The sequence below is a fragment of the Lycium ferocissimum genome, chromosome 5 (assembly GCF_029784015.1).
Source record: "Lycium ferocissimum isolate CSIRO_LF1 chromosome 5, AGI_CSIRO_Lferr_CH_V1, whole genome shotgun sequence".
Lineage (NCBI taxonomy): Eukaryota > Viridiplantae > Streptophyta > Magnoliopsida > Solanales > Solanaceae > Lycium > Lycium ferocissimum.
The window spans coordinates 48,296,845-48,316,941 of NC_081346.1; the positions used below are offsets into that span (position 1 = coordinate 48,296,845).

General features: G+C 38.1%; 1 protein-coding gene across 2 annotated transcripts; it reads right to left on the minus strand.

Moving 5' to 3' along the window:
• Positions 1-4,508: 4,508 nt before the first annotated feature.
• On the minus strand, positions 4,509-18,097 carry LOC132056869 (uncharacterized). Of its 2 annotated transcripts, XM_059449257.1 has the most exons (9): positions 17,852-18,096; positions 17,670-17,732; positions 17,102-17,157; positions 12,047-12,140; positions 11,829-11,889; positions 10,051-10,132; positions 7,755-7,810; positions 5,105-5,168; positions 4,509-4,839 (listed from the first exon to the last, which is right to left on the minus strand). In XM_059449257.1, exons 1-9 carry the CDS (start codon positions 17,978-17,980, stop codon positions 4,776-4,778), a joined length of 669 nt encoding a protein of 222 aa, XP_059305240.1. In that variant the 5' UTR covers positions 17,981-18,096; the 3' UTR covers positions 4,509-4,775. The 2 variants fall into 2 exon arrangements, with proteins under 2 accessions (XP_059305240.1, XP_059305241.1); XM_059449258.1 differs by lacking the exon at positions 5,105-5,168 and having other exon boundaries at positions 17,852-18,097.
• Positions 18,098-20,097: the final 2,000 nt, after the last annotated feature.

Here is a 20,097-nt window from a genome sequence, read left to right on the forward strand (position 1 = left end):
TAATTATTGAAGGGAGAACTGAGAAACTTACGTCTATCGTTCCACCTCTCCGGAAAAGGCATGTAATCAGCCGGAATAATGTCCGCGGTCCTCACCCGGACATAGCGTTCTAACCAACCTCGATCTCTGTCTTCGTCCATCTTTGAAAAGATCGGGTTCCGACCTCGCTTGGCGAGCTTTATCACACCCCCTCAAAATAGCCTCGGGGAATACAACCGGATGAGTGCGCCATCGTGAATACCTCATTGAAGTTGTTGGCCAATAACCGGAGGCAGGCCACGATCCTCCAGAGGGTCGGACCAATTTGGGCCAGGTTCACATTATGCGTCTGGCACATCTCCAAAATAACCGGGTCAATTGCAGGGACGAGCTTGAGTTTAAAAGGATAGGTGTAAACATACAAGAAGCCTTCCCTATGATCGATGACAGATTCGTCAGGCCCGGGGCGAACACTTGCATCGGACGGTTATCCCATCCGCAGTCAGCCCGGACCTGGTCAAGTTTATTCTCGGTAATAGACGAGGATATCGCCTTACATCAAACCCTCTATCCGCAATCGGAGAAGGCTTCTCGACTTCAAATTCTTTGTTATAGTTGGGTTTGGACGGTACCATGTCCGAAGCGGTAGGTTCAATGAAGGTTTTTCCCTTGGGTTGTGAGGTTGGCTCGGCTCCCTGAGAAGAAACCGAGGGAACATCCTAGGAGGTAGTTTCGGTGTTGGCAGACATTTGAGAGATGTAAAAAAGGAAGATTTGTGAATTTGAAGTAGGAAACGAAACAGGTAATATAAGAAAAGATTGAAAAGGGCAGTTGGAAAATTCAAAATGACGAACGAAAGAAGAAACACAGCAACATTTTCGATCAAAGAACAACAATGGAGAAGTTGGCAGCGTTGGCTTTTCTTACGATCAAAACAAGCAAGAAAAGGAGATGAGAACGATCAAACAAGCAAGAAAAGGAGATGGAAACGATCGAAACAGCAAGAAAATATGAGATGAAAATGATCAGAAGTGAAGAAGTGAAAGTGGTGAAATGAAGGGGTTAAAGGCCTTATATAGGCATGGTAACTGTAGCGGTTACAGAGGCCAGCCAACCGGGGGTGCCACGTGTCCCACAATTAATGAGACGTGATACGAGGCGACGTGGGTTACGGCGGTTCCCGAGATCGGCCATTCGGGACAAGACACGTGGCCGATATCAGAGGGACGTGACATAACTGTTCCCGCCAAAACTAAAAGATAAGGACGGGCTTATGAAACCACCGGTTTTGTGACTTATCCACTTCCCATTACTCCGGTAAAACTACGGTCCGGAAAGTGTGGGGACTATCTGTATACGGTAAAAATCGGATATATGCAAGACCGGTGACACCGGGGCCGAGGGTAAGATCAAATGAGCACGAGTATGATCAGTCTTTTCTTCAGACCGGGGGATTGCACCAGATGTGGCTGATCCGAGAAAAGATAAGTAAATCAGTTGGTCCGGTGTCTCCGGACCAAACTCGGCGTTGCCGTTAGTCCGGTTTCTCCAAGTCAAGTTCTCGTGGCCGTTAGTCCGGTTTCTCCATGTCCGAATTGATCGTGGCCGTTGGTCCGGTTAATCTGTTGCGGAACCGCCACGCGTCAAAACCGTTCTGCCATTTTGTACTGACAACCGTACGGGTGTCAGACCGTACGGTCCAACTTTATCCTTTTAGGGTTTCTTTATTCTAAAAAGGCTTTGTGTTGTATGTAAGGCCCATGAGGCAAAACTATAAATAGAGGACATTTCCCTACTTTTAGGGGTTAGCTCTTTGAGATCTAGAACATTGTAATAGAAAATATTCTCTCTCTCTCTCTCTCTCTCTCTCTCTCTCTCTCTCTTTTGGTCCGAATCAGTGGCATTTTGATCTTGCTTATTCATTCAACATTAGTTAATTTAATCATCAATGTCTACATATTATTTCAAGGCATTACCACATATACTCATATATACATATTATCGCATATGAGTTCATACATATTCCACATCAACCCAAAATAGATTAAAGTTTGTCTACATATCCTATACCTCACCTATAAATTCAATTGATTACTTAAATTCGGGGTAAACTGGAACTAATTAAACAACGAAGAAAAATATTATTGCTTCTTTTGTGACAGACTGTAGAATATCTTCGGATCATATGAGACCCATAAATTTGGGGGCACTATGGTTGACTTTATACCCATGAACTTTTGTTTTTTGCTTTTCTTGGGCTGTTTAAAAGTTGAGGCTACAAAATTAACAGAGTATTAAAGAGAAAAGAAACCTTAACAAAATCAAGATAAGATACAAGAAAAGAGAAACAAAGTCCTTTATTTTGGCAGCATCTTTAGCCTTAGAGGAATATGCCCTATAACATAGTTGGCATTCATATATGCAAGTACTCTAGTTGAGTTGTTTAATAGTTACACGTACTTTTGAAAGATGAGGTAGGAGCTTCTATGATGTGCTCACTTGTTACACAGAAATAAACATGTTAAAATGGTAGCAGGGAAAATGAAATGGCTAAGTGCGTGCAGTAGGAAGGAAAATATTTTCAAGAAAATAAGTGGTTTTTTTTGTGTGTGTGTTCGGTACGTAAGCAAAATATATATATATATATATTATCTAAAAGCATTTGTGAATAATCTAGACAAATATTATGGGAGGTGGGGGTAGGAGTGTGGGGTGGTGCGGATGACTGCTACGAGGTAGGCGTGAAGATAAAGTGTGTTGAAGGGGTGGGGAGGACACAATCAATGTGGAATGCCACTTGTGGAACTTGATTTCCCTACCTCCTACTAAGAAAGTTATTTTCCACATTTTTAAGGAGCTTGTTTTGCTAGAGAAAATGTTTCTTTAAATAAATTGACCGACCAAACATCAAAAATTTGAGAAATGTTTTCTGAAAAGTATTTTCCTCCGTACTAAACACACCCTAAAACTCATAAGAAATTAATTAAAGGACTAGAACAAATTGAACAAACTATATATAATATTATAGCATTAGGTTAATTAGTTGTGTACTCGAAATCATGAACGGAGCTAGGGCCAGACCAAAAATCATGAGGTACATTTGAAGTTTTTGCACGGATTTCCCTTCAAACGCACTTGTCTTTAATTTTTGTCCTTGTATCTGTGGTCTTTAATTTTTATCCCTCCCGCTTATTTAGTAAAATATTCAGACCTGACTTGCTCGGCGTAAGTTATGTAACATTTTTATCTTTCAGAAACTGAGCTATCGCCTCGCTCGGCATAAGTTCTGTAGGAATTAAGTTATGCGGCATAAGTTCTGTAGTATTTTTCAGATTATATTGAATGTTGAAAGTTTTGTCTTTTCCGGCATAACTTGTGTGGATGTTATGATACATATGCGGAAGCTAAATATAAACTTTGCCGAGTGAAATCTAAACTTATGTCGTTTTTCAGATTATATTGATTGTTGCAAGTCTTATCTTTCCCGGCATAACTTTTGGGATGTTATGATACATATGCCGAAGCTAAACATAAACTTTGCGGAGTGAAATCTAAGTTATGCCGCGCCAAAAGTGCTGAAGGCCAAAAATTAAAGATCACCCAAAATAAGGACATTTGTGCGAATAACCAACTAAGATAATCTTTGTCAAGTAGTTGCGGACACGGGACATCGAATATGTTAGTTTGGGAAAATCCAATATAGAGTACCTCGAAGGGATGTTGAATGAATTGATCTTACCATCTAATAGTTGAAAACAAAACTGTTGTCCAAATACATAGTTGTTAGGTTGATCCAAATGCATATTTAGGGTAGTAGCAGGAAACTTGACGAACAATATAAGTGTTTTAAGCACCAAACAGACAAGGAAAAAGGAAAAAAAAAGGAGACTGGATGTGTGTTGGGTGAAGGATGAAAAAGATAAGAGGAAAGAAAAATCATTGACTACTACGGAAACGAGAGAGATATCTATACTTCAAGCTCAGCACACATCCTAAGTGGGAGAGCAATACAAGCGTCGTGCTGTTAGGCGACGCAGCCTGAATGTTGCAACTTAGATGGTAAAAGCCCAGTAGCCGAAAGTATCACTAGCTTATGCTCTGATCCGAGTAGCACATGGCACGAAGTTTTACCATAACATTCCTCTAAGAACCGGTATAGAATTGATTCACTTATGGAATCATGAAAAGTCATTGGTTGGGCTGACATATAAACACCATAATCCATAGTATTATCTATATGCATATTCCCCCTTCATGCTATGTGGAAATGACTTTTGTTGTTAGATTCCCAGCTATTATATTCTCCTCTCCATTTGTTGTACTCTCATGTATTGACATAAGGCGTCCAGGAGGAGCAGCCATTTTTATTTTTCAGTTTGAAACCGAGCTCTATAAAACTTGTTACGTCCCTTTGGATAAAGTTCATTTCTTTCTTATAATAATAATAATACTCATTCCATTATACTAAAGAAGACATATATGTGTATTAATAAATCGTAAATACATTTCGAGGTTTGGCGAAGCGTTCAAAAAGGGGAAAACTTAGAAAATAAAATTAAATATATCAAATGTTTTTTCACCCTATTGGTGACGAAACGTGTATCAGAACTCTGGAAAGAAAAAGGTTCATAACAAAAAAATTACAGGGAAACTCAAGCAGCAGCTTCTATTTCTTCTTCCAGAATCTAACTTCTACATAATTTTCCCCTAACAAAATGTTGTAAACTTGTACACCTAACCCTTCCATCATCTAATTCAATTCAGAATCTTACTTCTCTATAACAAATAAAACTCTATCATTCAACTTTTGCCACTACTACGCCAGGGACGCTGGTCTCGGCAACAGTCTCCCTTACAAACCTGCAAGGGAAAAAAAAAGTTATACCAAGTCTCCCTCCAACAACAACATATCCAGTGAAATCCCACAAGTGAGGTCTGAGGAGGGTAGAGTGTACGCAGACCTTACCCCTACCTTGGGAGGTAGAGAGGTTTCCGATAGACCCTCAGCTCATAATAAAGCAATAACAAAGCAGGTCAAATACGAAAAAAGAGCAGTAGCTACAAGAATAAACACTAAACTCTATGGATAGGAACACACAAGCTATTAAGAGGAAGAGGAGAATACTTTTCCAACTTATCTCGAGATGACTGCAAAGTGTAGACAGCCAGGATGAAGGAAAGCATGACCCCTGCTTGCAACCATAGCAATAGATTAATTAAATATAATAACAAACCCAACTGAAAGTATTGCTGTTCTATGAAAGTATTGCTGTTCTATGAAGTATTGAGGGGAGGTCCCACTGAACATTCCCTGATAACACATTAGACATATGTTGCTCAGATCCTTCAAAATTCTTATCGTACCAGTGTCGATCCGATGGGTCAACCTAGCTTGAGTGCACTGAATATGGCTGTGGGTGTAGGGGCGGGAAACTTCGGTTTGGTATCTTGATTTTTGGTTTCTCAATGGTATATACCAAATTCTTTGTTTAGTTTCGGTTCGGTTCTCAGTATAGGCCTGGTATACTGTGCTATTTTTCTTCTTAAAAAGGGGCTATTTTCTGTAATTGACTTGAAAGTGACTAAATAACTTATACAAGTTCAATTCATATAAAATACTCTGAAGAACAAAGGTTCAAACTAGTAACATCTGGATTTCTACTTGAAATATATCCGACAATTCTGATGATTTTGTTTTCAAGGCACATATTAGTCACATCGTTCTTTCCTAGTTCTTCGAGAAGATTTATTTATGTTCACATCTAATAGTATTAACGAACGAACACATTCAGCATAGCATTGCATCCCACTTTTTTTTTATGCAAACTAATTATGTCCAATCTTTTGAAAGCAGCTGGCTGCTGCTTAACAAGGCCTGGATGGCCTAAAACAGCAGCTAAAGGCCAACAAGTTCAGCCATCGCAAACTCATGTAATAACTAGCGACAGCAGCACTAACTGGAAAACTGTGATGCATATATTGGGTTTGCTGGTTTGGGCTCGTAAGTCATAACATGTATAATATTTAATTAATGTAGTAAAATAGTTCGGTATTTCGATTAAGACTTTAAAACCGTAAATCGAATCGAAGACCGAGCTTCTAAAAAATTAAAACTGAAACCAGACCAACGAACCAAATTAATTTCGTTCAGTCTACCCTTATGTGGGTGGGGGATACACACTGGATTTGGTCAACCTAACTTGAGTGCTTTGACTACACCTATGGTCGAGAAATATAGGTTGATTGGGTATTTGGTTTGATTTTTGTTTATGTCATATATATATATAACAACAACATACCCAGTGTAATCCCACAAGTGGGGTCTGGAGAGGGTAGAGTGTACGCAGATCTTACATCTACCTTGCAAGTAGAGAGGCTGTTTCCGAAAGACCCTCGGCTCAAGAGAAAGCATGACAGAAAAGGTCAGACAAGGATCAATGAAAGTAGAGAAGGCATGGCAAAATACTATAGATAAGCATTATGAAGGCATGAAAAGATTTGTAACTAGTAATAAAAGAAAAAGGAATACTAGAATAATAAAATAACAAAAATGATGAAACCGATACTAATCCTACCGGTAAGGAAAAGCAAAAAGTGAATCTACTCACTACTAGCCTTCTACCCTAATCCTCGACCTCCACACCCTCCTATCTAGGGTCATGTCCTCGAAAAGCCGAAGACTTATCATATCCTGTCTGATCACCTCTCTCCAATACTTTTTCGGCCTACCTCTACCTCTCCTCCAGCCCTGCATCGCCAGCCTCTCACACCACCTCACCGGAGCCTCTGAGTCTCTTCGCTGGACATGGCCGAACCATCTCAGCCTCGCCTCCCGCATCTTATCCTCCACGGAGGCCACTCCCACTTAATCCCGGATATCTTCATTCCTAACCATATCTCTTCTAGTAAGCCCACACATCCATCTCAACATTCTCATTTCCGCAACTTTCATCTTCTGGACATGAGAGTTCTTGACTGGCCACTATACAAGATAACTTATGAATAAACTATGAAGTGTTTTACCAATAATGTAATTATTATTATTTTTATGACAATAATGTAATTATTATAGCTTTTTTTTTCAATAAGGAATTTAGGTGATGAAGAATCTTGACTTCAAGATCCGTCGGTGTCGTTTGCCCACACCCGCATGCATTAGACCAAAGCCAATTGAATATATAAAAGGTGTTATTAACTACTACATATATCATTAAAGATTAACAGCTAGTACATATAAACCATGGCTCCCAAACAATGCCTGACCAATTAATTCAGGAAACATAATACTACTAACAAAACCAGCATCGACACAGTGCCAGTGTTATCAAAAGTGAAAAGCGCAAAAAAGCTCTATGGTCAGCTGCGGCTTTAAGCGCCAAGCGCAAATAAAGCGGGACCTTTACTTAAAAAAGACGCAATGGCGCAAAAATACAAATATATATATGTTTAGTCCAAGACTAATAATAATGCGTATGAATAACAAATATACGGACAAAGAAATTGTAAAAACATTACGATAAAGTGAAATATCAATTATCTAGTGTTATCTCTTCAAAAGAGGCTCATTGGCAAGGAAAAGTATGTCTTAGAGCCTTGATGATGACATTATAGCGCACATAAAGCGAGGCGAAGCGCTCAACATGTTTTGAGCCTCGCTTCAGGGCTTAAGCGCGCTTTAAGTGCGCCTTTGACAACACTGCACAGTGCTACATTCAATAGAATTAAATTGAAGCTTATGAAAGTCAGATAAGCCCTTCAGCTTAGCATGAATTTACCTGACCCAAAGAGAACATAAAATCCCGACGCCACATCTATCTCCGACTGCTCTTCCCTAAAATTAATGAAAACTTATTATAAGCGAAAAACAATAATCAGAATAAAGTAAAAGTAAAACCGAAAGTCCAAAGATAAATTGTTAGGGGAAAGTTAAAAGATCAATAAGATGACTTATGAGCAAGAAAATTTGCCAAAGGGATCATTAAATATATAATATAATATAATACAGTTAATGATGCAATCAATACCAATAAGCTTAAGTTTCTTAGCATAAAAGAAGTTGCTAAATAAGCCAAAATATTGACCTATGACAGTTGCTCATATCAAGATAAAGGGAAGCTTTAGCAGCTAACGCAAGACAGCCCGTTATAATCTCTGTTATAAAGCAAGAAGCATTTGCAGTCAGTGTGGGTTATGCATTTGTTAAAAACAAACTTTTACAGAAGCAACCCACCAAAAGAAAGGTAGTGGCACAAGAACAGGAAGCACTGATGGTAGCCTAAAAACATGGGGTTTTGGCTACATTTTGCCTCTTAATCGCTACACTTCAATTGTGTTTGAACTAGAATATGAGTATTTTATACTTATTAAGTGAATTATATTGTGTAGGACTTGATTCCGAGCTAAGAAGCATATTTGGAGCTAAAACGGACACTTTGCAGCTTCGAAGTATGAGTAGAAGCTCAAGAAATTCAACCGGGATCGAGTTCGGGATTTAAGGACCAAGTCTACATATGAGAAATTGAAGAAAAATGAGAAGCGGAAAATTTGGGGCAGGCACTGTGATGGCTGAAATTGGTTTGCACAAGTCTCTGAAAATATCCCTTGCCGCAACGCGACAGTTCATTGTTGGTCCTCATTTCTTCATCGCCTCGTTAAGAGTATTTTGGTCCAACGCCGTTGGTAGTTGGTACACAGTAAAATTACATCAAGAGCACGATTTAGAAGGAAATTTTGACAGAGGGAAGATTGAGAGAGCGGCTAAGGCTTGGAGGCATAAGGATTTATTGCTTTTAGTCATCAACAATGGATTTAATACGTGAATTCGGGTCGAAAATTGGTTGCAATGTTTTCTAGTTTTCATACCTTTAAGACGATGAATTCCTTTTCATCTAAGGCATAGTTTTCCCTTAGGGTTTTGAGTTTTGAAAGAAATGGTGTTTTGAAATCTATTTGTGGATTGGACTCTTGTTTAATTGCTTATATTCATTAATGGAGCTACGAACGGAATTACAGAGTTATCCATTATTTTACTTAATCGAAAGAGGAACATTTTAGTGAAATTGTTTGGTTTTAATTAGTGATTCTTCTAAGTAAACGAAAGAGCTTCTTGAATTATTGATTGAACCAAGATATGAAAATATTCGTGAGACGTCTTCCTGATAGGTTTGGATCCAAGATTGATAGAAGATCCACTACAGTCTATTGTGTCTTTGTTGGAAGGCACCTGGTATCAAGGAGTAAGAAACAAAGTTGTATTTCAATCCAGTTCAGACTCCAAGTACAGAGCTATGGCTCGGTCTACATGTGGAAAAATATGGATACATCACCTTTTAAATGAAGTTGGTTTGAAACCTTTATCACTAGCAAAACTTTGGCGCAATAATCAGGTTGCTCTGTATATTGCCTCAAATTCAGTGTATCACGAAAAAAACTAGAGATATCGAAGTTGATTGTCACTTTATTCACGAGAAGATTCAGGAGAATCTGTTTTCCACTGGTTTCCACCGGCAATGTTAAGACAAGAGAACAACTGGGTGATACATTTACAAAGGCCTTAAATGGGAATTGAGTTAAATATCTCTGTGACAAGTTGGGCATAATTAACACCTACACCCCAATGGTTAACGTCTATGCTCCAACATGAGGGGGCAGTTTTACAGAATACAACAACAACAACAACAAGCCCAGTATAATCCCACCATGTGGGGTCTGGGGAGGGTGGAGTGTACGCAGACCTAACCCCCACCTTGAAAGGTAGGGCGGCTGTTTCCGAAAGACCCTCGGCTCAAGAGAGGAGAAGAGAGGAAGGGTTTTACAGAATATTGTACCTAATCGAATATTGTATATAGGTACATTTATAAGCTGCGGCTTTGTAGGAATTTGTAGGATTTATTACCTTGGTTAGAATGCTCTTCTCATGTAATTATACCACTTATTGTTGAGTAATAGAATATACGAAATTCCTCCAATACTTGTTGAACAACATAGAACAATCACAGAGTTGAATCGCTATTCACACTTGTTACCAAAAAGGCAAGCTTTGCTAGGAAGATTAACTTAAGAGAAAGTTACCATGTGTATCTAGCAAGCACATGCTTCGGCCAGTGCTGTGGATCCCAAAATTGTTTACGTATATCAGGATGAAGTTCAATATCTGTTCATAAATACATTAGAACTAATATCAGTAAAAATAATCATTGAGAAGGGGACAAAAGTCCTAAACCAATCAATCAATAAAAGAGAATATGAGGAAGTGAAAATGGAAGTTATTCAGCCTGTCCTCAGTCAATTAACTAGTTGAAGGCTACTAGAGAAGTTCTGCAGCTTGCACTTAGTATCCTTATGTGGGAAATTTAAATTAAAAAAAAAAAAAAAAAACTTTTCATTTCTCTTGGACCTAAGTCGACATGTTCTTATTTAAGAAACAGGTTTCCATTTTGGTCAACTAAGATTCTCTAAAAAAATGGCTCATGACTAGGACGAAAAACATAGTGAAAAGATAGTGTCAATAAATAACACACTTTTTGTCTTGAAGCTAGACAGTATTTATCATAATCTTTATTAAAAAAAAGGGGGGGGAGATTCGAGAATAAATTGTTTAATTATTCCCTCAAGCATGTTGGGGTTTATATAGCGTGTACAAGTAATCTCAAAAAAGAAAGGGAAGTGTGCAAGTAATCCAAAAAAGGAATGGAAATTACTTCATAATAATTCCTATTTCTATATACACAATTATAAGGATTCTGAAACTTTCCTATATATACAAGGACTGGGTTCTTGCCGTATTAATAATTTTCCTCATTCTTGACACTCCTCCTGAAGTAAGAGCTAACATATTGTATGCTCCTAATTTGCCACAAATATACTCAATTCTGGAGCCATGAAGTAATTTTTTAAAAATATCTGCTAATTGATCATTTGAGTTGACGAAACCTGTCACAATGCACCTCGTTTCGATCTTTTGTCGAATTAAATGACAATCTTTGTTCTTTCATGAAACACTGGATTCAAAGCAATGTGTCTTGCAGCTGATACCAGGTAAAAGAATGACGAAAAGAAGAGATGTTGGGGATGAGTTGCTTGATTATTCCCTCAGGCATGTTGGGATTTAATTAGCGTTCACAAGTAATCTTAAAAAGGAAACGAAAATAATTCATATTTCTAATTACACAATTGTAAGGACTCTAAGCCTTTCTTTTTTATATATACGGAATCAATCTGTCCTTATTAATTATTTCCTAATTCTTAGCAATCTTAAACAACTCAACCAGTGGGCAAGTAGGACATACAAGCCAAAACATTTCACATGATAAAGGAACACTTGAAGGTCAAATTTCTGCTTACTTATGGAGCCACCAAATGCTATGATGAAACAATGTACGTTATTATGTTGGGTGTATGAAAAGGAGTATAACATTTGCATTGTCAAATGATAAGAAATGATAGCATTTGCATTGTCAACAAAGAGTAACTTAAGTTCCCCACAATATACTCGAGTGTTATAGGACCAACTCTTTTTTGAATTTTTCAGCTTGTTTATTTCTTAAACAAAAAACAATCTCATCTAGTATATGTGGTATTTTTACTATGAACAAGAATAACACACAAGTGTCAAGAAACCAGTTGATCAAAAATCACATTATGTAAGACATTTCCATCAAGCATAACAGAGAAGTCTGTCTTTTTCATCCCCTTTTTAATAATTATCTTCCACGTGTTTAGTACGCATCGTTGTCCTTGGGGACGGAGCTGGGGAGAGAAAGAGACTGCATTTACTTATATTACTTGCAAATTGTATTGCACCTTTCTATTGGCATGCTACAAAGAACTTGAGAGGACAGAACACATACAGTGATGAGGCATATCAATGACCTTAGCAGTAACACCAAGCAAATCACCTCCAGCATACCTCTGTAATAAATGGAAGATCCACTCAGTTCAGACAATACTAGGGGAAACATGGAAGTAAATATGAAAAGGGGGTAAAGGGGTAAATAAAAGGTCAGGATAATTGTGAGACAACATATATAAGCTAAGACCTACTTTTCCCCTCAAATTCAGGCCTTACCAAATGCACATCAATCATTGGAACTTCAGAACTCTTCCGATTGATCACAAACAGCCATGGCACGTGATATTTTTCTCTTCCAACTTGGAATGATCTGCAGATGAATTATTGATAATAATAGTAAGTAGTCACGCACTTCCGGGAGTTGTTAGTGAATCAGGACAGGTAAATGGATAAACGCAGAAATTAAGCAGGAGAGAAGAATCTCCATATTACATAATAGATAGTCAGTGACCGCACCAGAAGAAACATTAGACCACACAGTCGAAACTGACGCCACATTCATTGGAATAAGAAATCAGTGATTCAGTTGACTATTTTATAAAAGACAGTAAAAAAAAATCCCCAAGTGCTTCTATTAGAGCTATGAAAATTTCATGACCTCTACAATATAGTACTGCCGAGGGGGGGGTTAAAGTGGGATAAGAAAGAAAGGGGTTAGGGGTTAACCTTTTACCAGTAAAAGAAACCATGTAAAGATAGCAAAAACGTCATATTTGTTCATTGTCAAGTGTGAATATGATAAGAGATGGAGCCTAAATACCAACTCACACTAAAAGCCAGCACAAACCTCTCATTCTGGCAAAACCAATAAAGGACATCAATGAAGTCCATAGTGGAAAGTGTATGACGCATAGCTTTGTAAAGGAATCTGGGCTCATATAACAATGATAAGAGCTTCAAGATGTGATCCTAATCCTATGAGGCGTTCATGTATGTGGTATGAGGATCAACATTGATTCCCTCATTATGGCACAAATACAGGGCAAAATCTCCTAAGAGCAAGAGCATTTGTCATGCTAAGTTAAGGTTCTCACTGCCTTGACCACCTCCTGCTTACATTACCATCTAAATCTTCAGCGGCAAAAACTCAACTTACCATCACATCACCTAAATATCAATAAGTTTTACTTGCATCATAGCAAGTGCAGGTATCCAACTAATTTATTTCCATCTCGTACTAGTTGTGACAGCTACTTGACGATCTAGTTATGAATAGTCAATGACATAACAACCCTAAGCAATATCGTTGTTGAGTTGTCTTAATAAATATCTAGTGTGCAGATGGAGACCTTACGAGAACATATCCTCTCGGAGTTTGTAGTCTTTCCTATAGGATCGTTTTCCTTCTATATAAAGGGAGCTCTTCTATACTAGTAAGATTAGACTCACCCTGGGAAGCTACATACAAAAACATGTCTCATCATTGCGTCATTATGATCCTTTTAGAAACAGAAAGATAAAGCCTCTCAAACATAACTGCCTAATAAAAATGGTCATTCTCAAAGATATGTGTGCACTCTAACGGAAACAGCCTCTCTACCTCCCATGGTAGGGGTAAGGTATGCGTACACTCTACCCTCCCCAGACCCCACTTACCCACTTTGTGGGATTATACTAGGTATGTTGTTGTTGTTGTTGTTGTTGTTGGTAATTCACTATGATTTTCATGATATCCTTCACTACTTCCCAAAACTTGTAAAGAAGCCTTATAAAGTAACCATCTGGCCTCGGTGCTTTGTCAGCACCACATAATCTGATAGTAGTCAACACTTCCTCTTCCTCAAAAAGCCTTTACATCCATTCAGCCTCCTTCCCAGACAGTCTTGGACCTTTTTTTTAATTCAGTCTTGGACATTCAGAATAATTAAATTCAGGTTTCCATGTTTCAGTAATTAAGGTCCTTATAAAACTGAAATCTCATCTTTGATGACCTCTCGCTTAGAAACCTGCTGTCCATTGATCTTAAGTTTATCCAAATTGTTGACTCTTTTGTGTGAGTTAACCACTCTGTGGAAAAATAATTGCATTATTCCCTCCTTCAACCACAACAAGCTGGATCTTTGCCTCCAAGCTATCTCTTCAGACTTGGTCACTTCCTCAAATTCCATCTCTAACCTGCTTTGGGTACAAGTTCCTCCTCAGTGAGGTTTCTTTGTTGTTGTATCTTGTCTAATTTTTGCACCTCCTCCAGCAATTTCAGGTTTTTGTTCTCCGGATCACCATCATTTTCATGATTCCAGTCAGCTCGACTGCTAAGATGTAGTTAGACATACCTCTGACCTCAAAAGGATTCCACTACCCTTTAATCATCTCAGTGGTCTCCGTCCACCAATTGTCAATATTGATTTCTCTTTTCCCACTCACCTCATTGCAGTAATATGGGTAAGTGATCAGATTTTAACTTGGCATTAGTGACTTTGATATTGTTGTATTCATCATTCCGTTAAGTCGAAACTAAAAATATGTCCAGTCTTGATGCAACAATATGATTGTTTCCTCTATACCATGTGTAAATCCCTCCACCCAATGGAAAATTAATCAAATCAAGATCCTCCATGGAATCAGAGAACTCCTGCATAGATCTATTATACCTTTCCCCACTCCTTCTTTCATTGTTGGACCTTATTATACTAAAATCACCACATACCACCCATGTACCCCTTACACCACCCCCTAGAAGCTACTAATTCCCACCATAGATCTTATCTCTCCTTATACTGTTAGAATCACACACTCCTGGAATAAACCATGTAAAGTTTTGAGAGACAGAAGACAATCTGCATGAGAAGTAACTTCAATTAAAATTGCTTTATAACTACTACTACTTTTTTTGAGAAAAGGCGACAACAAAATTGATCTATAACAAAGTTTCTTAGTCTATACGGCATCACAATCTCCACTCCTCTATTGTGGTATTTCTAGCCATCTTTTGATATTCACCCTTCCCTTTTGGGTGTCGTGTGTGGAGGAATACAATGAAGGGGTGGGATGCTTTTATCGATAACGTTATTTTAAGGTTGGGGATGGGAGTAGAGTTAGAATATGGGGGCAAAGTGGTGCGGGGATTTGGTGCTAAAGATGAATTCCCGGGTGTTGTATAGACAGACTCTTGTCAAAGAGAGATGTCCGTTCAGCAAGTTAGGGGGACACAAGGGGATGGGACTTTTTGGGATTTGAGATTAAGGAGGGATTTCCAAGAATGGGAGGTGGCTGAGTTTCAGAGATTGCTAGCCTTACGTCATAAGCAATGCGAGCCAGTTGATAGACCCGATGCTTTGTTCTGCGAGGTGGGGAGTAACAGAATGTTCTCAGTCAAGTCAACAACAAACAACAACAAAAACAACATACTCAGTGTAGTTTCACAAGTGGGGTCAGGGGAGGCCGGGGGGGTAGGATGTACGCAGACCTTACCCCTACCTTTATGGGGTAGAGAGGTTGTTTCCGATACTCTCGGCTCAAAAGAAAAGACAGGGATGTCACAACAAATAGCAAGGTAAAAACTATGGTATCAAGAAAAATAAGACAACAAAATAGCAAGATTAAAAGCAAACGAGGCAACAAATAGTAATACACATTGAAGAAAAGAAACTACGCGATTACTGCCTAATACTAATAATACGGAGACGACTCGGCTACCTACTACCCTTCTAGCCTAATCCTCGACCTCCACATCCTTCCTATCTAGGGCCATGTCCTCGGTAAGCCGAAGTTATGCCATGTCCTGTCTAATCACCTCCCCTAGTTCTTTTTCAGCCTTCCTTTACCTATCCTAACTCTTGTTATAGCCAACCTCTCACACCTCCTTACTGCCGCATCCACACACCTCCTCTTCACATACCCGAACCATCTCAGTCTCGCTTCCCGCATCTTGTCTGCCACGGGGGTCACTTCCACCTTGCCGCATATAACTTTGTTCCTGATCATATCCCCTAGTATGTCCGCACATACATCTGAGCATCCTCATCTTCTGGTACTGCGACTTTACCCCATACGACAAGGTCGATCTAACTACCACTCTGTAGAATTTACCTTTAAGCTTTGGTGACACATTCTTATCACACATTAATCCGAGTGCGAGTCTCCATTTTACCCAACCCACCCCAATACGACGAACAACATCATCATCAATCTCCCATCTCCTATTATTATGGACCCAAGATACTTGAAACTAGTTTCTTGGGTAGGAGTGCATCGATCTTCACGAATTGAACTTGCACTCTAGATACTCTACCTTAGTCCTGCTTAACATGAAACCTTTAGACTCTAGGGTCTGTCGCCAAACTTCCAACCTATCATTAACTCCATCGCGCGTCTCGTCGATCAGTACTATGTCATCTGTGAATAACATACACCACGGTACATCTCCTTAAATATGTCATGTTAGTTCATCCATCACTAATGCGAGTAGGAACGGTTAAGGTCGATCCATTGGTGCAATTCTATCATGACCGTGTGATTCGGGTCACCCCCCCGGTTCTAACCCGGTTTTGGCTCCATCCTGAGCTTCTCGTCAAGTCCTTGTACGAAAAGTTGTTGGTTAGGTCGGAAAATAATTTTCCTTCTGATTCGGTGTGGATTCCCAGGGTGCGTAAGAAGATGTGCTTCTTCACTTGGTTAGCTATTAGAGGGGTCATTTTGACAACATAGAATCTTAATAAACGGAAGGTTGTCTGCATTAGTTGGTGTTTCTTTTGTAAAGAGGTAGGTGAGGACATAGATCACATTCTATTGCATTACAATCTAGCAACAAGGTTATGATGGGATGTCTTTAGATGGCTCGGCGTTTCATGGGTGATGCCAAGATCCGTGAATGGAGTTGATGTTCAGTTGGAAGACTGGAGCTAGGAGAAGAAGGCAAAAGGCTTGGAATGTTACTCCTCTTTCTTTAATGTGGGTCATTTAGAGAGAGAGAAGTAGGAGGGCTTTTGAAGGGACGGAGATGAGCTTTGCTCAACTGAGGAGTAGCCTTCATTCCCTTATTTTCTTTTGGTGCACCCTTGTAGTTTCTAGTTGTATAGGGATTGGGTGTCTTTTGGAAAGAACCATAGTTTATAGGCTTCTCCATTTTTGGGTCGATCTCTTGTATATGGCCATCTCAGCCTTGTTATTATTAAGAGATTCTTTACTTGATCAAAAAAACGGTGGATCCACCCCTGTTAACATGAATGTGCAAGTTACATTTCACCATAATAAATCTAGGCATGACATAATACATTGAATATACAAGAAAATAAGAAAAAGCAGAAAGTTTTGTCTATTCATGAAGCTCACATCTTGTAAGGATCAGCTCCAGTGTAACCAGTTGGTTTTGGAATCGGTATCAACACCTACACCGACAAATTCAAAAACCCCATAAGCACAAACTAAAGAAATCAGCGGCAAAATCCCAAAAAGTTAAGGTTTAATAGCACTTTTGGTCCCTCAATTATTGATAAATTCTAACTTTGATCCTTCTAATATTTGACTAAGCACATATAACCTTCAATTAATAGAAATATGCACTTTTGATCCCTTTGATTGTGAATATTCACAAATTTACCATAATATTAGTCACTCTGCCACTTAATTACCCATTTATTATGTAAAGCTTGTACTGTTACTCCATATTTGACAGCAATATAGTTCTAAAGGTAGTTTAAAAGTATAACAAACTTCTTACATAAAAGGACTAAAAACACACATTTCGATTATAGTCAAAAATTAAATGTTCTTCGTGCAGATATCACAATTCACAAGGACCAAAATCAGAATAACCTATAATTTAGGGACCAAAAATGCTATTATCCCCAAGAACTTACAACCCCAAAATCACACATGTGAGGAGAAAAGGCAAAATTACCTCGCGATTAACCCCAAAAATGGGACAGTGTTTTCCAATCATATCATGCCAAACAGTCCTCGACTGAAAGTGAATCAACCACATAAACATGGCAAATTAAACACTAAAGACCGTTTCTTTGTACATATAACATAGATATATAAAGAGAGTTAAGAGGGGGGGGGGGGGGGGTTGGTACGTACAGAGTGGTATTGACCCATTTTACTCATGGGAACGATGTCACCTGGGCGGTAGGCAATTACACAATTGGTTGAAATCATCAGCAAAAATACAACAATAAGAAGGGAGTCAACTCCGTGGTCAATCCCCATCTTGATGAGTTTCCTGGAGGACCCAATTTTCTTGTATATGATTCTGAGAAGGATTGCTGAAATTCAGAAGAGCGATTTACCCCAGTCCGAACCTGTTCTAAGTTTCGACAAAATGACTGAACTGGTCCCAAGGTTTTAAATATAAAATAATCCACTCAAATATATTCATACTCGCTGTTTTAATTTGATTGGCACGAAATTTAAAAAATAAAAAAATAATTAATTTTGTGCTTTTAAATTAAAAATATGGTGTACTTTAAATCTTATGGTGTTAAATTTGCCACGTAGAATGTTGAAATTGAAAAACTTACAAAATATAGAAAGAATCACTCTTTTTGGACATACTAAAAAGAAAAGTAAGACATTTAAATTGGAACTGAAGGAGTATAAAATTTAACAAAAATTATAAGAAGAAAAAAGTTAAATCATAAATATCAAGAAAGTCGGAAAAATAAACTAAAGGTGACAAAAAGTTCACTAATTAGAAATGGTGACAAGTTTGACCAGCCGAGGTCAAACTTGTCTTAAAAATGTGATTAAGTTAAAATGAGACTGAATTATAATTTTTAAAACTTATTAATCTTTTACAAAATACACAAAAGCCCACACACATTATACAAAATCTTCCAACCCACCCCCATGACCCCAACTTCATTATTTCAAAAAAAAAAAAAAAAAACCACTTCCTCTAGGCGGCAAAGGAAATCGATCACCCCCACCATCGCCACTGCCTTCATCTCATTTTTCCTCTTCAAAATCAAGCAATTTGTTCTTCCTCGTCGCTGTTGCTGCTCGTTTCTCTCTCTCTCCATTGCTGCTGCTTGTCTATTCATTCTCAGGTAAAGTTTTTCTTTCACTTGGTTCAAATGTTAGGGTTTTGAAATCAAAGTGTGAAAATGATGATTTTGGTTAGAGAAGATGAAGAAGAACATGGGTTTGTCTTGAATGTTGTTTGTTTTGTTGTAGTTTGGGGTATTTGTTGCACTTGTTGGGGTTTGTGAGTTTGTAAATAGTGGTTGTGGTTGTGAAATTATGGTTTTTGGTGCTTTTTTTGTTCTTGTTCTCTTTATTTGTTGATGTTTTGCAACAACTGAGGCTACCTGTTGCAGCAAATTCAGCACTTGTTTGATAGTTGCAAACATCTGCTGAGGTTGCATGGTTAAAAAACTCCTATTTGGTGTATTTTGTTTAAGTTGTGAGTGAGATTTGTGATGGTTGTGTGTTTGTAGTGAAATATAGATGTTTTGTAATTAAAATTAGATGTTTTTGCTGTTGTTGTTGTCATGGTATGGTTTAGGAAAAGTTTTGATTTTATCCAACAAATGGTGATAAAATCAAAACAATTTTGCGAGGTTTTTTATTTTTTTTTTTTTTTTGCAAGACTAAACATTGCGCATATTAACAAGCTATTGTAAAAAATCAAAACAGTTGCTAAGGTGTTACTCTTTTTTTTTTATTTCCAACGTTAAGAATCTGCTGCAACAAGTAATAAATTGTTGCAACAACTTGATATTTTGTTGCAACCAGATTCTAATCTGTTGCAACAACCGATTACTTGTTGCAACATATTCCTTTTTCCTTTTTACTTTGAATGTTGCACTAATCAATTAAACCGTTTTTTTTTATCTCCCGTGTGTAGATAAAATAGGTCCAAGCAAAAGAAAGAGAGAAACCAATTGAGGAGAAAGTAAAAGAGCTAAGGTGCAAACACCATTAGATGAACTTGTGAGTGCTATTTGTCAATCAACAAATCTAGAGGAAAGAGTAGTGAAACTGGGGCTTCAAAAGAGAGGAAACCCACGAATCCTCTCAAGTAGAAGTTTCTGTTGGGCATGAAGAAGAAAGAGATAAAAATGAACAAAGTGAAGAACAACAAGAAGATAAAGAAGATGAAGGAGATGATGAAGTAGACAATGATGAAGAAACTAGAGAAGAAACTGGAAAAGATAATGAAAAATCTGCTGAAGGAGATGAAGAAAATGATGAAGGAGATGAAGAAGAAGGAGATGAAAGGGATGAAGAAGGTGAAGAAGATGAAGAAACTGAAAAGGGTAATAAAGAAGAAGAAGAAGAATCTAAAGATCACATGTCGATGACCTTGGCCGAGTTAAGAAAAA